The sequence below is a fragment of the Lepisma saccharinum genome, chromosome 22 (assembly GCF_977018435.1).
Source record: "Lepisma saccharinum chromosome 22, izLepSacc3.1, whole genome shotgun sequence".
Taxonomy (NCBI): Eukaryota; Metazoa; Arthropoda; class Insecta; order Zygentoma; family Lepismatidae; genus Lepisma; species Lepisma saccharinum.
Genome location: NC_139250.1, coordinates 16,033,087 through 16,058,443, shown reverse-complemented (window position 1 = coordinate 16,058,443; position 25,357 = coordinate 16,033,087). Strand labels below are relative to the sequence as shown.

The 25,357-nt window shown below is 38.2% G+C and overlaps 1 protein-coding gene across 3 annotated transcripts in view; it reads left to right on the top strand.

The window, feature by feature from the left end:
• Positions 1-25,357, top strand: part of Tgs1 (Trimethylguanosine synthase 1) — a 49,448-nt gene that overhangs the window by 13,446 nt on the left and 10,645 nt on the right. For all 3 annotated transcript variants that reach the window (XM_083144159.1, XM_083144160.1, XM_083144161.1), the window contains exons 3-7: positions 4,266-4,461; positions 7,862-8,832; positions 14,579-14,896; positions 17,186-17,438; positions 21,018-21,552. In XM_083144159.1, the coding sequence (XP_083000285.1) occupies positions 4,266-4,461; positions 7,862-8,832; positions 14,579-14,896; positions 17,186-17,438; positions 21,018-21,552 (2,273 nt within the window). The remainder of the gene's footprint in view (positions 1-4,265; positions 4,462-7,861; positions 8,833-14,578; positions 14,897-17,185; positions 17,439-21,017; positions 21,553-25,357) is intronic.

The following is a 25,357-nucleotide window of genomic DNA, read 5'->3' as shown; positions in this document are numbered from 1 at the left end:
TTTTTTACAAAACCTTATTAAATGAGTGAAGCAAGGAAGAAAATTACCTTTCACGCATTTTTATTACTCAGATTCTATTATTACTTAAACAATCGCAAGGAGGCCCTTGATAAGTCTCCTTCACCTGATTTACACCGGAAAATCCAGATACAGGGATATACAGAGAATGCCCTGATTGTCTCGGTGAAGTTTCAATGTATAAACCTTGCATAAAATGAACACAAAATAAAAAAAAATGGAACACATTGGAAATATTACTCACGGTTTTAGCTAGCTTTTTGTACTTCAGCGCTGTACTTGTTACCTTATACTGACCGATGCTAATAAGCCATAAACCATATTCTCGAGAGCTCTCGACACTTAAACAAGGCTCACTTATCACTAACAAAATCACTGTTGACGTATCTTCCTAATTTCTGAAATGCTCTTCCTGATCATTCCGCTTCAGTCTGTAGAAGCCACCTCTCGATGATCCGATACGGTTACACTGCAACTCTTCTTCCAGGCTTCAAGTTCACCGTTCAAGTTCCTTTTTGGGATCGAACAGCCTATTCTCTTCAGCGTTTCAACGTAACGAAATATGAAAAATGGCAACTGCTCGAGTCACTGCAAATTTTCCAAGTTTTGCCAGCAACGAGCTCGCGAACACGAACCCCAAAGACGAGACACCATAACATCTCTTTCGCCGACTGTTGCAACAAAACCCCCGCTCGAAATTCACAAGCGCTTATTTTCCATTGTCTTTGGGACTCAGTCTATTATTTAAGAGGGGAGTGAAGCAAGCCTCTTTCATCCTCATTCATTCCGAAGCATAAGTCCTACAACAATCGGTTATAACCTCAGTACCAGTGAATGACCAAAACCATTTAATAATGTTTCTTGACCAAACAAATTTGAAAAAAGTTACAGGCTGTTTTTTTTTTGTATATTTTAGCATTTCAGGTACTGTATAGTAAACGCCATAAAAACGTTTCAGACAGAATATCTGTGGAGCTTGCATATGTTCCTTGATGTCACAATGACTGATCAGTTTGGTTAGGCCATTTCCATTTGTCAGTTTCAGTTATGCATAACTTTTATTTTGGATTCATGCTCAAATTTACAAAACACTATTCTGGGAAATATTCACCATCATAACGCACTATAACATAATCACAAACATTCTACATAATGCAATTTTCACTTCATTCACTCTTGTTTTGCACAACAGATAATGACAACTCGTGTAAATCTCATTCAGATTCCGATGCCAAGGACATCTGATCTGAATCTGTTTTGGTCTCACTATCTTCTTCTTCTTCGCAGGTATAGATTTGATTTCTTCTTAACATCCACTTTCACTTGTTGCTGTTTTCCTTCTCGTTGTTTTAGTTCATGATTATCTTTCCATTTCTTTGATGTTATTGCAAATGATAATCTTAGTTGGTCATTTGTCAGTGTTTCAAATGATTGGTAGTCCTTAACAATTTCAGCTGGAAATTCCTTTGTATTCTGAATGCAGTGGTCATTTACTAGAGATGATGCCAAATTGGTATCTAGTGTGTGACCTCTCCCTCTGCTCTCTTGCAATGTCATGCCCAACAGATATGTGATTTTTGAATAGCTTATTATTCTGATTTGATCATGTGCACAAATTTTACACATCTTGAATGTTTCTTGTACACATGATTACGATGTATTAATCCTTACCTTATTAATAGGGCCCGGGACTTTATGTACTATAAAACTTTAAAGTATGTATGTAATTATGTTCTAAAAATGGAAAAATATGTCATGAAAACTTAAAAATATGTCAGAAAAATTCAGAAGTATCCCCAGTAAATCCAAAAATATGCACAACAGTACTTTCGAATGTCTCATTATACGGGATATCAGTATCTTCCAGGGAAGGTCAACTACAATGAGGGTGGGTGGGGTATTAAATGAAGTCAGAATCCCTTTAACCATATAATGTAGTGGGAAAATACTGACAATATATTGTGAGGTTCACTGCAATTATCCAAAATGTTATTTGCTATTATGTCAGATTTACCCCTTTGTGGAAAGTAAAGCATAATTGGCAGCTCGCTATAAAAAAGGGGGTAATTTTTTTCTGTACTAGTTGGTAAGAAGATGACATCTGCTTTAATTTCTTCGTTCGTAATTTCCTTATCCTGCCATCGATAAGATGAACTATCCGTTGTGCTAAATGAATTATAAAATAACCGATTATATTCAAGACAATTACGAAATTATACAGAAATATGTCTTATTACGAGAAAATTGAAGAAATATGTCGTGAAAACATGAAATTTGTAAAATGTGTCAAAATATGCCTTATCAAGTTTGTCTATTTCGACTGATTTTCGTCAGATATGTAAAGATCTCACCCCAGTATCCGATCTGATGCCAAATAAAAAAAATATGTTATAAAGTCCTGGGCCCTACTTATTAGCAATACCAGGTTCTTGTCTTGTCTGCTGAACTCACACGAGTGTGCTCATATCCAACATCTCGACCTCCCTACCTTGTGACCTGGACAAAACAATCACAACCTACACAAGAGAGTATGGATTGTAGATGAATGCAAGGCCATTTCTTAATGGCTCAGATTCTTCCAAGCCTTATTTTGCTTTGTAGTATTTGGGAATGGTCATTCACTGGAGATGGTTATTTACTTGTGCGCTCACCCTAATTGCTTTACACATGCTATGAATATAGATTTCTTTTAAACATATTTGTATAATTGATATAACTGTAGTCATTGGTAAATATATATATATATATATATATATATATATATATATATATATTCTCTCTTAAGTGGAGCTAGTGTTGTGACATTTTCACTAAAGAAATATATCACTGAGTTAAAGGAATTTGTGAAAACTTGACATGATCCAACTTTGAGCTGTAGGTTCAATCCTGATTAGCCTATCTGTGCATAAAGGAAAAAAGAACCTTACAGAATGTTGTTTGGGAATTTGATAAAATGGGTGAGCACGGTGGTTGAGTGTGGAGAACCTCAGATTTTTTTATGTTTACATAAAAAAGTAAAGTGCTCCCCTGTACTTTGCACCATGCCATGAAGGAGGATAGGGGTGTGGGGTTAGGGCCGCACATTTTCTTGATCGCGGCCGAAGGTATGATTGATGTGATCAGCACCATGCAACTGGCCACCCCAGAGTTTCCTGTAGGTAACCACTTTATACGACGCTGGGTGGGCATAAGTGCCTGCCTTATAGACATCATTGCATTTCTGTTCTTTTTAGAAACATTCCACATGATAGCAGTGTAATTATCAAAAGACTCCTACCTTAAATTATTGACAATGAAAAAAAGCTATGGTAGTACATAATTCTCAGAGGGGGGAACATTTGCTTCCATGATTGAATTTGTAAATGTAAACACTGCTTATGTGCACATTTTAGTTATATCTGTAATCGACCCCACACACATTTTTTAAGGGAGCTTTCAGACCCAAGTGACATGTCACGTGGAAATAGAACTTCAGAAGCTTTTGTACTGATGTGACACATGTCATTTGTTGTTTGCATGTCCCTCAAACCAGTCCATTCTCTCATTATTGTGCATTGTGTCGCCTCGGTCTGGTGGTAGCACATTCACAGTGACTGGTTTTTAACAGACAGGAGGTGTCCATGTCACCTGTCACTTCAGTATGACACTTGCTGCTTCGGTCTGAAATCTCCTCCAGTCCCCTTTACACTCAGATAAGCTAACCAAAACTGAACCTACAATTCAACGTGGGATCCAAACTATTGTGTAATGTAATTTCATCAGAGATAGGTGACAACGTTACCAATATGCCATCAGGGACACATTATTTTTTGTTAACTACGTACAAAGTTGCTTTGCTAATTAACATCCAAGAGAAAAATTGCAGTTACCGGTAAAAATCCACAGGCAATACAGATGCAAGGTTGTGTTTCAGGAAGTTGAAGAAATTTCAGCTAGTTATTCAATTAGTCTTAAATAATGGCATTGTATTCTTTCATTTGGCGTCCCCGATGGTGAAGTGGTAGTGTCGTCACCTTGTAATCAAGTGGAACTGGGTTTGATACCTGGTGGAGGCACATACTGGTTCGGATCCCACTTTAAACTGTAGGTCCAGTCCCGATTAGCCTTACTGTGCGTAAAGTTAACCTCAAACACCAAATCAATCAATCTTTCATTTGGGAACAAATAGGTGTGTGACTAATCCTTAGCATAGAGTAATTTTTTTTCCAAGGTTGGTGCTAATATGCCCTTTTCTTTGTTTCGTGTAGCAATTCTGATTTTGGCTCTGCGGGAATGAATGAGAAAGTAGGGGATGGAGAGGGAGAGGGGGAAGGGGAGGGGGAGGAGGAAGAAGGCGACGAAGAGCAATATCAGGAAATCTCGAGCAATGCAGAAAGCAGCGACACTTTGCATTACCACTCTCTCATGGAGACGTCAACGACAAAGGCAATGGGCAGGCATGATGTAAGTATATCACTATTGCATTAAGTAAATTTGGAATATGCAGGGATTGAGTAAAAATTAAGTGTCAAGATTTATTGAATTACACTCTTTGAATTACCACTCTATTTTTCCACGTTTGGTCTGGATGCGTTCAACAAGCCAGATCAGACAATTTAATTATTTGTGTTAATGTTGTTATATTTTTATTAGGGCTGAGCCGATACTGATGCTGCCAGGGGTTCCAGGTTCGAATCCCAGCCTGGCGGATGTTTTTGAGTGTACATTCATCATCACTCATCCTCATCGCAAATTAGCCAAAAGTGGCACAAGAAAGCTAATCAATCATTCAACCAATACTAATGCAGAATCTGTATTACGTAACACAATCTTATTGTTGCATCGGGATCGAACCGGAGACCCTGAATCGTCTCTTGGGTGGCATAGCTATTCATCAATCATCGTCCGAAAGTCATTACTAGCTTGGCCTAAAGTATGATGTGCGAGAGGTCGCACTTGAGAAGAGTGACAAGAATTTACGTGCACCATAAATGGGTTTTATACTCTCCATGACTGAACCGATATGGTTTTATACTCTCCACGCCTTAGGTACGATACGATTAGAAGGTATCGGTTTACTGATACTGGCTGGTACTTTTCCAGCTTTTTGATCATTCACGGGGACCGCAAAAATGTGATGAGAGACTTTCACAGTCTACATATCGTGGAAGTTAAGCAAAATTCGAAGTTTCCATATATTTTGAACCAAATTTTATGTGAAAGAACTGTTTTTTGTGCTTACATAACAGGTATTTTTTATATTCTGATGTAATTTTTGTAATATTTTAAAGAGACTCTGGTAAATTCATGCTTATGATCAGAGAATACTGAAAAGCTGTCCTGTGTCAAACGTTAAAACTAACCATTCGTCTGCTACTACTGATTTCTTCAGAATTAAAATGCAGCCTAAATTTTGCAAAAAAATATTTCATTTACTACAATAGTTAGTATTTATTTGCAAAGTACATGAATAGCATGGCAGGAATGCGAAATTACATTTTTGTAAGCCTTGTGTACACTCAAAACAACATTTTGACTGGTGTTCACCACACGTGGATTTGGAGCAACGGCAGCAGAAGATCTTGGTCATCCTCCTTGCTTGAGGAGCAAAATGCACAAATTTTCCTTCCCTGTAGTTTTTGAGCATCTGCATTTTTTTTTTTATGCATTTCCACATTCAGGATGATAGCAAAATCTTACGAAGTTGTTGTGGAAGTTTTGGTGTACGTAGACACTAACGTTTCGTCCACCAGACGATGCCAAATTAAAAACTGATAAAAACCCACTGAAGGAACGCTTGTAAAATGGCACCGATACTTCTCTTGTCTCTCCGATCCAAATGAAGGTAGATGCGACGGGGAGCGGAAGATTTTTAGTAGAAGGGGGTGAAACAAAAACACGGCCCACATGCGTAGTCTGCCAGATGATGTGTTAGCTTTCTAGGGTAATCAATACCTTGAACAACTTTTAATAGTTACAATTTTCAAGTGTCTGTATCAGTGGGGAACGGTAAGAGTATCAGTATCCGCTGAAAGTGGTATACGCTCAGCCCTAACATTTGTGATGTAATTTAAACTTAACTTGGCTACAATGCATGCAATGTTAATTGGACACTGTCTATTTTCTAGTGTATTTAACTATTATTTATTGTAACATTATGTTTCGAGAGAGCCCTCTTTTCTCATATTTAGGTGAATACATTTTTTTTCCGGTGTCAGGGATGAAACCCATGATCAAAATTTGTTGTAAAATCACTGGTCATTGTTCTAATTTGTCATTTCTACTCATTTTTTTTGCTTTTTACTCTCATATTTCTTGCTTCACGCACCCATTTTTTTCATCATCTTTTTTCTTTATAATCATTATGCCTTTCACCTGATGTCCACTATTCTGTGGACAGTTTTTAATTTGTTTGCAGTGTGTAAGTTATAAACTACAAAAACCCTGTAAATAATTTTGAATCACCTTGTACACTGGGATGCATGAGTATTACCAGGTAAATTGTCCCCCACATGTTCAATCACTTTATTTTCCATGACGTGAGTTTCAAGAAAAAGAATAAAATGCCACGAAGCAGAAAACAAACTCCTATACTGCATCCATAAAATTAATTATTCAAAAACACACAATGCAAGAGAACAATTGAAAATACCGATGGACGACTTGCCTGATAACCCTTATGCATTCCAGTGTTTTAGTCTGTTCCTTTAACCTAGAACGACTGAATGGAACTGCTAATGGTATAATATGGTTTAGTATAAAATATACCTTCAAATTATTAATGTAATGGATTTCGATCACATCCTTTGGGATTCAATTTGGAAGACACCCTTCCACAATCAAATAATTTTTAGAATACAAAATGAGCATTGCATCTTAGCAAATGCCCATAGAACTGAAACTTGTAACCCTCCCCTTAAGAATTCTGTACTCTAACAGTTCCAGGCTTGTTTATACTTGAAACTTACTTTTAAATCAAGTTATCAAAAGGTCTATGACATTCCCAATTCAGAAAAGTGTAATACCTTTTACATTCCAAAAGTGTAGACACCTCCTACCAAAAAGGAGTATTTTACAGGTTACCAAAAAGTTATAAAATATTGAGAGAATCACAGTGTTGACAAGTAGAATGAATTCATAGCTTTTGGAACGTACTTGGTATTCAATTAATGAATTTTAGGGTTTAAAAATTTTATGTAGTAAATGTAGGCTAATAAGTCTATGAATGTTAGTGACATGGTTCATTTTAGTATGTAGTGTTAGTTGAACATTTTCTGTCGTCGTCGCCTTGTAATCAAGGGGTCCCGGGTTCGATTCCTGATGGAGGCACATTGCACAGTGGTTCGGATCCCACTTTAAACTGTAGGTCCAGTCCTGATTAGCCTTTTTGTGCATAAAGTGGACTTAAAACAACAATTCAATTCAATTGAACATTTTCAATTGTCGAGTGCTTTCGTTACTTATTCCTATTCTAAGGCAAATTCAAGAGTGAAATTATGAGCGACATGTGACACATGTCGTTTGGGAACGAGCCAATCAACAACACTTCACACCATAAGAGCATGACAGGCTGCACAAGCCCACGTTCGATTGGTGAATTCCTCATGCAACATATGTCAATTGTCGCATTGGTGTGAAATACAAGAGATCACATCTGCTCTTGTCTTCAGGTGAACAATTTCTTTTTGCCACAGATTAGGATCAGACCTAAATGAAATGTGAATTTTATTAACATATAAGGTACATTAACCAACTACATATTTTACATTAAAAATGTGTCGAGAGTTCACCTGCATTTACGAATTTGAATCTACGATAAACATGCAAGTAATTGTTTTTTATTTATTTATTTATTTATTTTTAGGATGAAAATGTAAGCTGTTATTGGAGTGCCTCTCATACTGACAATAATTATTCTACGGATGAGCATACTGAGGAAGACCGACCAATGACAATCCATGGGAGCGATAGTGGAGCCGATCTGTCGGAAGGTGGTGAACTGCTGCATGCATCTCAAGCCGGAATGGGCGATAACATGGAAGTATTTCATTGTTGGGAGAAATATTGGGCCATAAACGGCGAGAGGCTGATTTGGGAAAGTTGGATTAGCAAATATGGAGATTATATCAACCCATCTTATTTAAGTGGCAGGGCAAGTGCAGAGATCTGTGGCCAGAATGAATCTCTTAGCGTGATTGAAGAGAATGTTAGCTCTTCGGACAGTGCAAATCAAGGTAATAATAAGAATTCGGGTGAGAATGGTGTTTCCGAATCGGTGACGGACAGTGATCGTTCAAGTAGATGTTCGGGTTTGGAATCGAACACTGATTCCATGACTACAGTGACTCAGATCACCATGTCATCGTTGGACTGTGATGACGATTCCATGAAAAGTTCGCAGTTTTCGGAACTGAGCACGAGTTCCGAAAACGATTGCACCGATGCCGATGTGTATTGGCAAGACTTGTGGAAGAAGCACTTCGAGGAACAATATTATATTCATTACAACGAATTCATGTCTTCTTTTGGTATTTGTGATAGTTTGAGGGAGTGTGAAGATTCCTTTGAAACTCTAGAGGGTGAGGATAGGAGCAGAAAACACTCGTCTCAGCAGAGCGAAGACAGCGAGGAGGTAACCTTGAGGGAAGTACAAGATGTGTTTGTGTCGGACAGTTTAGATACTGAAGAATCTGTTGCTAGTACAATTCACGTTGAATCATCAGAGTGCAAATGTAGTGCTAATGATGATGATCCTGACAGTATTAGTGGAAGTATTTTGCACCGGAGTAACACTGTTAAAGCAAGGGTACCAAAGAAGAAAGTATCTTCCAGGAGGTTTGTATTTTAATTGTTCTAAAGTATGCACAGATTATGTTGTTAATATTAAAAAATCTATTAATAATACTACTTGTGCTTTATATACAGAGTTGTTCGCTTTATATCCAACCATTTTTGATGGGTACTCGCTGCCACCATCGATCATGTTCTATTGGACCCCCAGCATTGTAGACTATCACCCGGCATCGCAGTTCCCATTCCAGCAAGCTCTGGCGCAAGACAGGCATGGGAATTCTATCCCACTCCTCCCTGTAAGCTTTCCATAGACCATTCAGGGCGCACGGGCGGCGATGTTGAAGACGTTTCAACAGTCCAAATGCGCAAAAATCCATTGGACTGGCATCTGGGCTTTTCACAGTAATTTCTTCAAACAGAATGACACGAATTCTAATTCCTCTGCCATTTCCTGATAATAGCGTAGTGATGTTCTGGCGGTATGACTCGAGGCCTTGTCCATATGGATCATCACCTGGTTTGCGTCTATTCCATACAATTGTGGGATGTCTCTCCGATAGATAGGTGTCAGAATGGAGTCTTGGAAGTATCTGGCATTCACCTTCACGTTTTTGTCCATCTTGCATATCATCAACTTACCCTCATATCCGAATCCCGTCACAACCATAAAGCCACGAGGGAAACTTTCCCTGCACTGACGAACAAAGTTGCTGCGCCCCTTGCCATCAATGTCATGGTATCTGATCACCCGAATGTGACCTCCAGCAGTGACACTTTGCTTGCAGCCCTTCTCCTGGTGGTTTTCGTGGGTGAATGTTTCGCAAGGAGAGCCTGTTGTGTGTAACGGACCACAATAGCTTTCGCAGTAGTCACCCCGAGTGTTAACCCATTCTCCCGACACTGTTTCACTATGCGTACGTATGAAAACTTACCATGGAAAAGGGCCATTACGTAACCATCCCAATACCGGTTGATTTTCGGTGCCATTTGATAACATTCACTACCAACACTCATTCACCTACAAGGTCAGACACAACACTGCTCCCGCCAGCAGATCCATAGTTCCAGCATGATACGCCAGGTGGCAGCACCGAAACGAAAATGGTCTGATATAAAGTGAACAACTTTCTGTATAAGGGTTACCCAAATGAAAGTGATCTACACATAGTCACCTTGTCTGTTGAAGCAATTGTCTCAGCACGTCACAAGAGTATGGATACACTGAGCGAAGAACGTCCGTGGTTGACTACGGAACCAATCTTCAACGGTGTCACGGACCTCAGCATCGTTGATGAACCGGTGCCCCTTCAGATGTTTTTTAGTGTCCCGAAGATGTAGTAGTTGCAGGGTGCGAGATCGGGGCTGAAGGGAGGATAGTCGAGGACTTCCCAGCGGAAACGCCGTGGTGCGTTGTCGTGCAACAGAAGAACACCATTTGACATCATGCCAGGTCACTTACTCTTGAGGGCCGATTTCAGTTTGTTTAGGGTAGTGAAGTATGTGGTTGTGTTGACAGTCCAGCCAATCCAAAAGCAACGGGCCTTTCGTGTCGAATGGCTCTGATGGAGGAATGAGCCTTTTTTGGGCGTGGTGAGTTGGGATGCCTCCATTTCATACTTGGGCATTTTGTGGGTGGGTCGAAGTGGTGGCATATGACTCTGTACATGTAAACAACACACTGCACCGTCACACAAAGCTCTGCGTAGTTATACTATGACAAAAGTCTTAGTTTCATTTGGGCAACCCTTATATTAAGTGTATTCAGTCTGAATCTTACGAGGCTAGATCTCATGCTGCATTTTCCTGTTGGACGTGGACTAGGTGCGTGGTACTGGCTCATTTGCTAGTTTTTGCCTCACGCGATACTTGTTACCGTACTTGTTGGTACACTTTTGTTTCCACAAGATATTGTGCAGAGCAGACAAATTAAAAAGATGGACTAAAGATTTGAAGAACATTTTTAGAGAATAGCTAGAATATGGTAATCAATGTGTATTTAACAAGTTTTTTAATGAACTCTGGTATGTACATTCATACATGAGATTCACAGGATTCATTCACAATAAGATATTTTGTTCAACTAAATATGTTAAACATATAATAGACTCGTGATGATAAGGATTTTCATTATCGACTAATCACATTTGTAGTGTACAAATCTCATCGCTTTGGATAAATTCCTAAATATTTAACCTTTAGCCGCCTAACCGCTGCATGTGAACCGCTTAACGCCGAATGTTCGATATTTCGACCAGCAGCTCGCGGCAGCATTTAGCATGCAATTTCTCAAAAACTACCCACGATATTTCAGTTCTGTCTTTTTTTATCTTCAGTGTACATACGAAGGTATGACATACTCGAATTACAAAGCAATACATCCATTGTTACCACTATTAACAGGTGAAGTTTTGAAAAGTCCTCTGTTTCCCTTTGTTACCACCATATTTCTATGGGATGGATTTCAAAAAGTGTCTATAACTAGTAAACTACTGCATGTTTTTGAAAAAAATAAATTCTACAACCAAGAATGAGTAAAAAGCAACATTTTAAGCTATGTCCGAAAATTCAGGATTCAGGGGGGTATGCGGGGTCAAAGCCCCGATTGTCGAAATTTGCCCCGACCACATGTTAGCACATGGCAGCAATTAAGGTGTCATTTCTTGAAAACTATACTGTATTTCAGTTCTATCTTTTTGTTCATTAGTTTACGTATAAGGGTATTATATTCTGTATTTACAAAACAATTCATCCATTGTTACTATTATTAACAAGCGCCATTTGATAAAGCCCTTTGTTTCCCTTGTGTGTTACTAAGGGACAAATTGAAGATAAAAGCCTATAACTGCTGAACTATTGCATCTTTTTGAACAATTTAAATTCTAAATGTATGAATGAGTAAAAGGCAACATTTTAAGTAGCATCCGAAAATTAAGGCCAAGAGGGGAAGCAGGGGCTAAGTGCCAAAATTTGAAATTTTTCATAATTACACAAAATTTCCGAAGCCCGCAATTTTTTTTCAAAGTTGCAGCACGTGCATTATATAAGCTTATAGAGTGGTCTTTTGTCGTGCTTTCCTCCAAATTTGGTCCATCCAGCATCCCTAGGGCCAATTCTAGAAGCAAAATTCCAGACATTGTCACGAAGCTGGCATTACTGCCGATTATAATATATATAAGATTATTATTTTACTCAAGAAGTATCAGTCTGATTTCAACGAAACTTGACAAGGTTGTATGAATGTACCACCACTACATACATCATTTTTTTCATTCGCTTCAATCTGTTGAGGAAGTACAGTGCCGTATTACAAAATTTTGAGGAAAATTTATCTTCCTTCTTCTTCTTTGTTTTACACTAATTATTGGGATGCACAATGTATACATTTTACCTCCGCTAGAAGCCCTCTCTTTTAGAAAGAAAACAAAAGCAATTTCACAATTAGTTCTTGAGTTACGATTTTTTTTGTACTTCGCGGCAAGTTTGAGCGTGCTCTTGAAAATGCGCCAGCGTGATCAAGAATACATGCGTGCAAGAGCTCTGGAGTCTAAAGGTTAGTGAACACGAATGCACATCATGTATACTCTTCTTTGATTCGGCAGCAAACAAAAACAAGCAATACAAGTAAACCACAATCAAAAGACTTTCCCTTGACAAACTCAGATTATCTTCACATAACCAAACTTTAGTTCTGATTGGCTGTTACACAGAATCTAGCAGAGAAAACCAGTAGCAATTAGAACACGTTCTAGTCGTCAAAACCAGTCCAGCAGCCAGCTTGCAGGCATCATTTCCAGCCAGGTAGCTTGTCCAGCGTCAACTAGAGCATTCCTACTGGAAATCTATTTCCCTGTGATTTGACCTTTATATCTCACCCGAATATATGGTGCTTTGGATTAAGATGGACATCTTCCGTCACTGTAACACACAAAATTATCCTGTGAGGTTTGAAATCATGAACTGGAAGATATGAGAATGAAATCATTGTACATGTTCTTATGAACAAGACTGTTGAGTAATGAGTTGGCTTAGTGATAATGTCATTTCCTTGTAATCAAGGGTCCCCGAGTTCAATACCTGGTGGAGGCACAGTTGTTCAGGTCTAATTTTCGACTCTAGGTCCAGTCTCGATTAGCCTATCTGTGCATAAAGTGGACTTAAAAAGGCAGTGCCACACCTATTCGGAGCTCGCTGTACTATTGCTAGACAAACTTTTGTTGTAGGTAGTTTCGTGACACACCACTAGGTTCTCTGTTACCACCTGCTTGTCTGCAACTGTCCTCTGCTGCTACTTGGTACCAGCTGGTATCAAGGATCTACAGACAACATATAGACAAGCAGGCAGCAACAGAACACCTGGTGGTGTTCCACAGCAAAACAAAAGATTGCCAGCATATATAAATTAATTTACTTTGTATTAAAAGCAATTGTTTTAAATTGTTTCCCATTTTCGTTCATTTTTATTTGTTCATAGAAGCATCCTGTTACTGTTGGTGTATATTATTTTTGTTAGCTTCACTTTGTTAGAATTGCATTATATTAATTTATATTAAGTTAAAACTTGGCATTTTATTGTTTTGTGAATTTTAATTATACTTTATATAATTATATATTATTTTATAATTTTTGTCTCACAATAATTCTATTGTAAATACACGTGTAATTTATAATTCATCTCTGTTTTATTAAGTTGCCTTTTCCCATAATGTGGAAAATATGCATGAAATATTTTTTATGGTTTGATCTTTAAAAATAAATATAAAACAATTATTCTAACTGCTACTTTGTAAGTGCTAGTTGAGTAGTAGTGTTTTGAGGTGCAAGATTGAAGACACTTAAAAAACAGTATGTTTCTTTGATTAAAAGCACTTCGGCATGTCTGCATAAAGCAGACCTTGCCAATGTGTCCCTGTAATCCGAGGATATCCAGCAAATAGACTGGCATGTGTGGTCCTCCGATCTCAACCCAATAGAATGTGCATGATATATGCTTGGATGAAACAGGATGGAATCTTCCCTCGTCGTTCCATTCAAGAGCTGCATACAGCATTGTTGCAGGAGTGAGACGCTATTCCTTGGGAACGGCTAAGTATTCTTATCTGCAGTATGCCACAATTGGCACATTGTTCTACATTTGCTGTCAGACATAAAATTTCCTATTAACATTCCTGTGGAGCATTCAAATTTGCTTTTTACCATTTTGACAATTGTTTTTCACCACGATTGTTGGTAACGAGCTGCCATTGCTCAGGTGGTAGAACATCTGGCTATCATGCACAAGACCCTGGTTCAAATACCAGGGCAGGTGATCTGAATCAGGAACTTTTCCAGTCATTTTTCTGTTTGTGCATGGCTCTGAGGCCCACCCAGAGATAAAATTTTTAAAAAATGGCTTCTTGGCTGAAACTTTAAGTGTGTCTTAAATGGGTGCCTGGGGGCTAGATGTGGCCAGGCGTGATGCTGATCACGTCATATCAACTATGGCAGAGATCAAGAATATGTGGATACCTCCATATCACTCCATATGCCTTCATGGGGTTCATCTTTACCACAGTTGTTGTTTTCTTGTCATTTTCAGTTGTATCACACATAAGTACACTGAATTGTTGCACATTAAATAGTTGTATGTTTCTGATGTGCCATGATTCTTTTATGGACATGGGTGTATGGCAATTCACCATGATATCTTAAAAAATTCGAGACGAGTAACAAAAAAATCAATGTCTCTAGACTTTAGAGATATTTTATAACTTCAGCCAGTTAGGTTTGCTGATTTTTCTCTTCTTTTCAGAAAACTTTTGGACTCGGTTGGGTTTTTGCTCTCAAGTTTGAACATGTCCGATTCCAATGACAATGATGGTGTTCTTTCGGAAGAATCTGAAACTGTTCGTGAAAAATGTGAAAGTGGTGGTGCTAGTGATATAAAGCTTGCTGTAAGTACTTCAAAAGAGAATGAGGAATCAACTTTGAAATCTGAGTGTAACTCGGTTGATGTGAACGAAGTGTCAAATGAAGATAGTGTCCCAAGGGACTCCGGTAATGCAGGTGAACAGTGTTCTGAAGATGAAACTGAACAATGTGGAGAGAAGTCGGTGAATTTGAAAAGAAGGTATGTTCTGCATTTTGTTTATTTTAAACTAACATTCTTGCTTTATTTACTTATTCCTGTTTGCTGCTTCATCCGCCATGTTCCATCTACATTGTTGCTTGCAGTGTTGGTTTGCAAGGAGTGGTGTGCCCAAGGGGGGTTGGTGGGGCTCATAACCATCCCTCTTTTGCCCAGGATTTCTAAAAGAAAAGCGTCAAAATCAGGAAAAGATGCAAAATGAGGGCTGACTACTTAAAAAAGGTACAGTTGAGACTGCTTTTTATGTAACTCAGTTCTGTGGAATTCTGTTTTGTACATAAATTACTGTAGGTCTCAGAAAAATATAATTTAAAAACTTCTTAATTAAACCTTATGTGTACGTAATTCATTTATATGTAATTCGGTGTTATACATACTAATTTTCATAAATTACAGTTGATTTGTGTGTAACAAAGCTACAACAATGTCACAGAAGTGACAGTTGTCAGCTGCTACTGGTTGGTCATAGACAACAGAAAGAGGAAAAGTTACACGCTTGACCAGAAAGTATCGCTTATACCACACTTTACACTGTCATTAGTACAATGAATGCTATTTTAGATGATTTTTTTAAAATTCGGTAGTAAGACTAAAACTATAGTATTTCAGTACTAAAGTGTTCACTAATAAAGCTGCAAATGTAATGTATTTAAGAATCAAACTTTTAGATTCGTTAATTTACCACTTTATGACAAATAACCTGCTTATGTACATCTTGTTCCTCAAAATAGATACAATTACAGTACTTTAATAATGATATGACATGGTATCTAAATCTGGTTTGTAAGTAATTCTGTTATACATATTATTTTCTCTTCACCTTTGACATACGTATAATTCAGGTTTAACTGTATGTGTAACTCTTCCCTTCCAAAAATCCTGGGCACTCCCACTGTTTTCAAGGGATGTAGTTGTCCTCGAAAATGTACGTTAGACATTTCACAATTCCTTCATTTTTCGTGGAGACATGCTCGAAGTGGGGGAAACGTGAGGGGGATGCAGTCTCCTCAGATAGGAATATTTTCATAAAGCGTCCCAACAGGTAGGATAATTTGGAAAGACATCCCTCCATGCACTGCCATGTCTCCATGTTGATCCATACAAGCATTCCCGCAGCTAGGAATTTTCACTTTGAGCAACGTTGGAGAGGGAATGGAACCTTACAGTTGTGGCAAATGTTCAGTAAAATCTGTAGCTTTTGTTTTTGTTATGACATTTTGGGGAATACTTTGTGATTTCCTGGTGAAAAATAAACACTTGATGAAGGCTGCTATTGAAAACATTATTATTTTGTTCAGAAACAATACAAACACAAAAAATGGTGGTCCCAAGCTTTTGACTCCTTTCGGAGAATCAACATGTCACAGCTTGTGCTAGAATGTAGAATATTATTCAGAAATTAAAAAGTTCATTAATTGTTTCTTTTTTTCTCAAAGCCTAATGGTAATTATATTTTTACCTGATATGTTTTTACAACAATGAAATCATATATGAATGTTCATGAATACATAATTTTTGTGTTGAATAAAAAAAGAAGTATGTGAAGGCTGGCTGTGGGAAATCCCAGTTTTTCTTTTAGAATTCCAATGTATCATTAGTTTGTAATTAAATTCGTCAGTTACTATCTCTGAACCTATCACTAGACTGATAAATAGTGTGATATTTGAAAAGGTTAAATTATCATAATGATTTGTTATTTAACATTTATAATTTTAGTTTAATGATTTTTCATTAGTTTACACATAAATCATGAGAACAATGTTTACCCTGACATGTAATCAGTCCCTAACATTGGGCCATGAAAAAGGCGGCTGAGCAGAATTGCTGGTGACACATATGGGGAAAATCAAAGCGAGAGCGGGACAAAGGGTGCTGGTTCCTGCACTTTGTGTAATTGTCATCCGGGCTACGTTGCCTTGTTCGACCTCTCTTCTGGGCACTTTTATGTCATCCCTGACCTTTCGAGCAAATATTGTCAGTTTGTATCACATGGATTACAAAGACCAACTCTACAATGAGATCTTTCATTCTTAAACCTCCGAACACACGGAGTTGTGCTCCGATGTGCCAACTGCACAAACTTGTGCCACCAGCCTAATTTCATGGTTGTAAATTCTCTTTCATCACCAAATCTGATATAGTGTATGCACTATATTACTATTTATATAAGTATTTCATAGGCAGTTTTAATCATATGCTTACATGGACCAATATCACTGGAGCATCGATTTTATCACCCATCCCTAATATGTGTATTTTTTTAACTTCCAGCCATGAGAGTGATTCCGATGAAGCTGATCTGAATAAAGTAAAGCATGCATTTTCTCTAATGGGATACTCATACTCTCGAGGCAAGAAACACAGAGAAAAGACAGCATCCAAGATCAAGAGGGGAACAGTTTATTACAGGAAGAAGAATATTAAGGGGCAAAACAGGCAACTGAAAATGCAGCGACCAGTACACATGTACTTTGATGATGATGGAAATGCAATATATCCTAAGAAGAGTGATTCATCTGAAAAGGTAGAAATCTTGTACATTTATTATTATTATTATTATAAGAACAGTTCTTACATCGTAGGGGCTGGATGTGAATGGAATACTGTGAGTAATGACTAGTGCCAGGGACTTTGTTATAACATATTTTTCATTTGGCTTCGGATCTAATATTGGGGTGAGATCTTTACATATCTGATGAAAATCAGCGGAAATAGACAAACTTGACAAATCATATTTTGACATATTTACAACATATTTCTTCAATTTTGTTGTAATAAGACATATTTCTGTATAATTTCGTAATTCTCTCGCACATAATCGGTTATTTCATATTTTTTTCTTCGTAGCTTTAGCACAACGGATAGTTCATATTGTCGATGGCAGGATATGGAAATTGCAGAGGAAAAACTGTGCCGTCTTTTCTTAGTACAGAACAATAATACCCCACTTTTTTTTTATTCCGCCGACAATTGATAGCCATGCAAACATTATTGAAGGAAAATGTTCTCTCTCATTGTTGCACGGGAAGTAAGGAAGTTTCGTTCTCATTTCTTTGCCTTTTTCGCTTTTCACAAAAATCAGTCAAAAGTGAAAATAACATTCGGTACATTACAGCCCCTACTCTACTCTATCGGGTATGGGGGAAATTCGAGAGTACAGTTGTGCATATTTTTGGCTTTACTGGGAATATTTCTGCATTTTTCTGACATTTATAAGTTTTCATCACATATTTTCCAATTCATATGACATAATTATATACATATTTTACAGTTGTATAGGACATAAAGTCCCGGGCCCTAGTAATAACTAATTACTTTACTGATCTGCATTTCTTTAAATTACAAAGTTCGTTAACTTGTGTATGCCTGTTTTTTTCACTTTCTCTTACCAGGATTTGTTTATTACTATGTGACTGTTGAATACATTTTATATCATTTTTATGAGATGTAGTAAATTGTTACTATTTAGCTTAATAATAATGTGATAAATGAACACTCTGATACTTGACACTTCCTTCTTAGCTGTAGAGCTTCCAAATTTTGTTTTTAAAAAAGTATATTTCAGAAGTAAGGGCCAATTGGTTATGGAAATGAAAGATATGTGATAAAAATATATTAGTGGTTACTGTGAACATCCATATCCACTTGATTTTTCTGGTCATCATTTTTTCCCAAGCACTTTGTTAGAGTGGACAATCCTTTGTACCTTCTTCACAAAATTCTGCTGTCCAGGAGTTCTTTCTGGTCGCTGTGCCAGTAACAATTGAGAACGATGTTTTCTGAAATTTCCAAAAGTTCCAGGACAGACACCATATCCGTCTGAGTGCTTCATGGGACAACTTTTGCTCGCTCAAACTCGTTCAAGTCTCCCACACTCGTAGTGGAATGATTGGCATCGTCCTGTATTTCAGAGCATAATAAGCGGCACTGTTTACCTAAAACCCATACATGGAAGGAAGCCACTCTATGCAATTCCAATTGTACATCATACTCAGTCGGTAACGCGTCTGACTACCATGCTCAAGGTCCCGGGTTCGATCCCCGGCCGGTTCAAATCCGGGAACTTTTCTAAGGTTGGAAGCTGCCCCGGCACCCACTCAGCGTCGAATAACATGGGTACCTGGGGGGTAAAGGCGGTCAGGGGCGTGATGCTGATCACATCACCCCCTATACACCTTCATGGCGTGGTGCTATGTACAGGGGAACACTTTTTTATTCCATATATTATTATGTAATACAATATACAGAGCATTCCCTGACATTCGCTACGAGACTCGGCGGCAAGCTGCCCGGCATCAGCGCTTGTCTTTCCCGGTGAACGGGTCAGCGACAGTCGCTAGAGTCTGCTATTAAAATTACAGTTTTCATATTGTGTACTAACCTTGACTACAGAAGGTGTTGAAAATGATGTCCCTCTGCTGCAAAACATTCCTGGCATCTCCGAAGGAAATTGGCATTTACACGTGCAACTTCGTCTACTGTAATTCTCCTGATTTCTTGTACAATACTCTCTTGTAACTCATGGATGGTGTGCGGATTGTCTTTGTATACTGTATTTCCCAATTTTTCGTTCCACTTTTATTCAGAACTGACCTTACGAGGTTTAATATAGTGGTCCTATGTGGAACAGGAACACCAGGAAATTTCGTTTGCAAAACGTCGTCGCACTTCTCCACAATACCTCTTTCCAAAGTAACACTCGACAAGATAAATCCTTTGTTGTAATGTAAAGTTTTGTGGTGCCATATTAAGCCACAATCTTCAACACACGGACACGACACAACTTCCGAGGGAGGATTATACTGGTGTCAGTCTGCAACGTCAACAGAAGGGGAAAGAGAGCAAAGGCAGGGAGAGCAAAACAAAAGGAGAAAAAAGACTATCGAGCGACTGTCGCTGACCTGTTCACCAGGAAAGACAAGCGCTGATGCTGGGCCGCTTGCCGCTGAGTCTCGTAGTGAATGTCAGGGAATGCTCTGTACATTGATAGTATTCAATATCTACAGACCGAAACATAAAATGGATACACATGCAAAGCAATTAAAAATATCGTATCGCAGCGTAACAAGTACGTGTACATCATTGTTCACTTACCGAAAAGGATAATCATATTCTGCGAAATAATAAAATGCAGTTATAACATTCGTCGATCATCTTTTTAATTTGACAATAATCGTAGAAACATAAAATGTCAGCCTGGGTAGTTTCTACCCATAATCATCTATTTCATTTTCACATATCACTATGTATTGTAACATATACAAAACTGAATTTTAATATGGAGATGATGACTGTGTTCACTTAATTGTCAATTTCACTGCGTCTTTTACTTCACGGTCCGTATTTGAGGCCCTACTACCACAGACAAATGACAGAAATGTGTGTACTAATAGGGTTCAAGAGTTCGCCGGCCCCTGTGGCAGAGTGGTTAACACATCATGTTATGACGCTAGGGGTCCCGGGTTCGAATCCTGGCCTGGACATGAATGTTTGTGAGTGTTTATTCATCAATTTCATCATATCATCACTCATCCCCAACTTCGCAAATTAGCCAAAAGTGGCACAAAAGGCGAAGTAAAATAAATCAAGGGTTCAAGAGTTCGAGTGTATTCCATTCATTCAAGCATTTTTCGCTTGAGCGAAAGACCTATCAATTCTGTATGCCATCTAGTGTTGTCCGTGTGAACTATTGAACGTTCTAGCGAAAAGCCTTCATTGCAGTACTACAATTGCTGTACTTTTTCTTCATTCATTAATGTCAGACTGTACTTCATTCTCATGGCCATCATTACTCACACACTGACACAAAGGCAAACAAGGGGTCCCCGTGGAGGTAGATAGTGGTTCGGATCCCACTTTAAACTGTAGGTCCAGTCCCGATTAGCCTTACTTAAAACACAAAATCAATCAAACAAAGGCAAACAACAGTGAACTCATGATCGTATGCCTGCTATGTCCATGGTCTTCTTGCAAGATACTGTGCAAGTACGATCCAACCATTGTTGTCACATTTTATAACCAACCAGCCCTTATTTTTAATACTCACCTCGTAAGAAAGAAAATTTGTAAGATGGAAAATTTAACACTTCTTTTATCTGCACAGGGAGAAGAGCCAATGGAAAGCAATGCAGAGCAGAATCGATTGGTTAAGTTCCAGAAGAAACACAAACACTTCAGAGATTCCAGTGCTTCCAGTTCAGACGACGAAGGTAACACTCCAGCAGTTCGGTTTAAGAGACGAAGCATACAAGAACGCTCTTCTAAACTCCAGGTGTACGATGACGAGGGAAAGCTGTGCATAAGGGACAGTGCGAGTGCAGATGTGGAAAGTTGCGAAGAAGCCAGGGAGGTGGAATTGACAGAGAGTGACGATAATGCTGGTGATAAAGTTTCAAAGCCATCGGAAAGTGTAAATTGTGCTGAGACGGAGGAAGTTTTGTCCGATGCGAAAGTGGGCGAAGCTGAAAATGCAGTGGATCAGAAGAAATCTAGAAAGAAGAAGAAGAAGCAACAGAAGCGAACCTCTGTCACGGATTTCATTCCTCCTGATATAGCTTGCAAGCCTAATCTTGTTAAGTACTGGATAAGGAGGTATCAGCTCTTTTCCAAGTTTGATGATGGAATTATACTGGATGATGGTGAGTTGCTAGCATCTAGTTAACACTAGCTTTCTCTTGCTATAGCAGAATCTTACTTGCCCACACTTTTTTATCGGTAAAATTCAAAAGACCATTTTTTTATTGAATCACTGCTTCCTTTATTTATTACATATGTGCAGCTATTTATTTACAATAATCACAAAAATTACCATCATTAATAAAAAATGAAAGCCAATTATTGCATGAGTGTCACACACATATTTTACCATTCAGGAAATTATCCACTGAGGCTTGCAAACTAATTACTGGTACTTCCAGTCAGGTAATCTTCCTAACCTGTCTCGGGTTGTCACTGGGTAAATAACTCCTTGCACTAGAAGTGTGCTGAGCATTAACTTTTGTGCAATTTAAATCATGCATGTAATTTTCCATTTTTTAGTCTCCCACAAGTTCACATCATTTTGTTAATTCTACTATTACATGTTGAAATTTTCTCTTTAATTAGAGGCAATGTTTAATTTATTTTGGTTATCATCCATACGAGTTTGTTAACTTATTGTGAGAATAAGGGGAGGAGAGAAGCATTATGATATGACTGACAGATATAGAGGTTGCATCTGAATTAGGTAAACATTTTTGGGATGCTCTAAGTTTGTAATAAATTATCATAGTTTGTTTAGTAATGAATAGTAATATATATATTTTTTATTTATATAGGTGGGTATGACTGAAGATGACCGGACCCCTATCCGATTTTCTTCATATTTGGCGTACTTACTAATTGAGGCCTGCTAATTACGAATCTGAAGTTAAAATTTGTCGGAAACTTCTAGAAATTGCAAAATAATTGCGAACCATTGACGCTAGCCCCACGAACCCTTGACGTGTGGTTAGGTTAGTTTCGGTTAGGTTAGGCAAACATAGTTAATATTTCGTGTCGTGGTAGTATCAGGAATATATATATTTGCTTGTGAAACAGAAAATTTCGCGAAAGTAGACTGTTTTAATTTCGAAAACTAATGCCTTATTTACGCTTATTTTGCAATTTCTAGATGTTTCCGACACCTTTTAAATTCAGATTCGTGATTAGGACGCCTCAATTAGTGAGTATGCCAAATATGAAGAAAATTGGAGAGGGGTCTTTTCATCTTCGGTCATTCCTATAGGTGAAGTTATTTATTAATAATAATAATTTAAAAAAAATAGTATCATTACCAACTAATTTTACACTGTCACTGGCATGACTGTCTTGAATAACACATTCAAAGTGGGTGTCTGATAGCTCCACCAAGTGAATTTTGCCTCCTATTTACATAACATTTGTTTTTATAGAAAGAAAGTAATGCAGAAATATTGGGAACATCCTAAGAAACAATGTATTTTATTTCCAACTTTTTATAAAAATTTTCAGCTGAAAAATCAAAAGTACTACAGGCAGTGAGCCAATTATACCCCTCCCACACTCCCCATTCAAATGGGCTAAGAGTTAATTTATATTGTAAAATCGACAGTAAGTATTTTCTGAAATATGGTATTACTCGTGGTGGATCCTGAACCCAGGACCATGTAATGTTAAGTAACAAGGTGTAGAATGGGCCTGGCTTAACTCTTAGACGACGAAGCGAGTTTTGCCGGAAAATGCACGAACGACGAAGGCGTGTTCAGCTGGAATTTTTTACATTTCCGCATGCTTTTACATAAATTTTTATATCTCTGGAACTAAGAACGCTAGAGTTACAAATTATAGCTCGTTTTATTCAGTACACATGGGGCTATAAGCCTATGGCATAAAAACCAAATTTTCCTTTATTGGTTAGAAGAAGAAAAAGAAAAATTGATATATATTTTTTTACCAAATTTGAAAATCGCGGGCCCCCCATTCGGCAGCGCCAGGACCTGCAGATTCCCCGATATGTTTAGCATTATCGTACAAAAAATCATGCAAATATTCAAGATACTTTCAGAGAAAAAAAATATTTTCCAATGCGAAGCACCTGTGTTTTTTTCAGCAGGAAATTTGAAATTCGGCGCACGTACAATAATTTTTTTTAACTCTGGAACTATAAACACTGGAGTTACAAATTATAGCTCGTTTTGTTCAATACACATGGGGCTATAAGCCTATGGCATAAAAACAAAATTTTCGGTTAGAAGAAGAAGAATAAAGAAAGAAAGAAAAATGGATTTTTTTTTACCAAATTTGAAAATCGCGGGTCCCCCAATTCTGCAGCGCCAGGACGTAAATGTGCAAAATTATATTTGCGGATTCCCCGATATGTTTGGCATTATCGTACCTGTATACTGTAAAGCAGTAATGAGTCAGTCCCATCCAGTTGGTTTTCGCCATGTCAATTCAGAGTCACTGTCGCTGTCTGAAGCCGTCCCTGTATCGTCGTCAGAGTTGTAGTTACTCAACGCCATAAAGTCGGGATTGTTGTCATCGTCTGGTTCCGAATCCGTATCTAATGCACGCAACTCTTCATCAAAATCACTTAGTGACAAACCGAGTCTTCTTGCCATCTTACACACCTATTCTCGTGTTGGAGGGGAAAGAAATGGAAAACTGGCACAACACTCCACCACTGATCTATATAAAAAGCCGACCCAAGACCCCACAAACAGTCCGCCACTGATCTGTATAAAAAGCAGACACAAGAGCACACAGTCCGCCACTGATATATATATAAAAATCAGACACAAGGGCACACAAACAGTTCGCCACTGCAAAAGTACACCCGACCACTTGTAACCCTGCAAAGACAATTCATTCGCCCTTCAAAAAGCCTTCCAGCCCCTCCCCCCATATTCCCGTGGGCGTGATAAACACGTCATTGAAGCCAAAAATAGCATAGCATGGCTGAGGAGAGACTGCAAACCCTTTTCTGACATGCTGATGCCTGTTTGGAAGTGAACAAAGGCATCGTAAAATATTTTGTCCCAGCAACGTGACTCCTCTCAGAGACTTAGAATACCTCAGCGTGACTTGGCTGCCAGTCCATTATCACTGACATGTGAAAAGGGAAACTGGAAGATTATTTTAGTGCATTCATTCCCTTTCTAGAGGAGCCTATGCATATCCCAGAAATGAGAAAATAGAAGGGGTGGGAAAAATATATAGAATGTGATTTTCAGAAAGCTGCCCCCCCTCCTCCCATATAACCAAAATGATATTAAACCTTGCTCATTGTTCATCACATACCTCATGACTCATGCGGAACTCAAAACATGTATATCCGAACATAATCAGTCACAGTATGTCCAAAAAGTCAGATACTACATGCAAAAGCATCTTGTCACCAGGTGACAGTCCGTCCTTGGCGTAAATACCGGCTGTCACCTATAGGTGACGGCTCGTCCTTTAAGGGTTAAATATATACGAACAAATCTACAACAAAACACACACACAAAAAAGTTATTTCCTGGTAGTTTTTTTTTTAACCTACCTACCCAGGGACTCTATATACCTCTGCTTTTCAGCACCTTATGATAATGACTACATTACTGTTTAACATGTGTCACACCTCAGTATGAAATAATTTAAATTTCTTCACACGCATGGGGTTATCACATCGCGCTGCAATGCCAAGGGTCCCGGGTTCGAATCCCACTCGGGCTTGGTTGTTTATGAATGTCCATTCATCAATTTAATCATTTCATCACTCATCCCCATCTTCGCAAATTAGCCAAGAGGCACAAAACGTGAAGTAAAATAAACTAAATCAATCAATGAATCAATCAATTCACACACATGGTAATTTTCTACCCTCTTGCAATCCAGATCATCCCACAAAGATGTGTTCGTTTCTTGTGTTTTGTGATTTGGGGCTGAATAACAGTCTGCTGG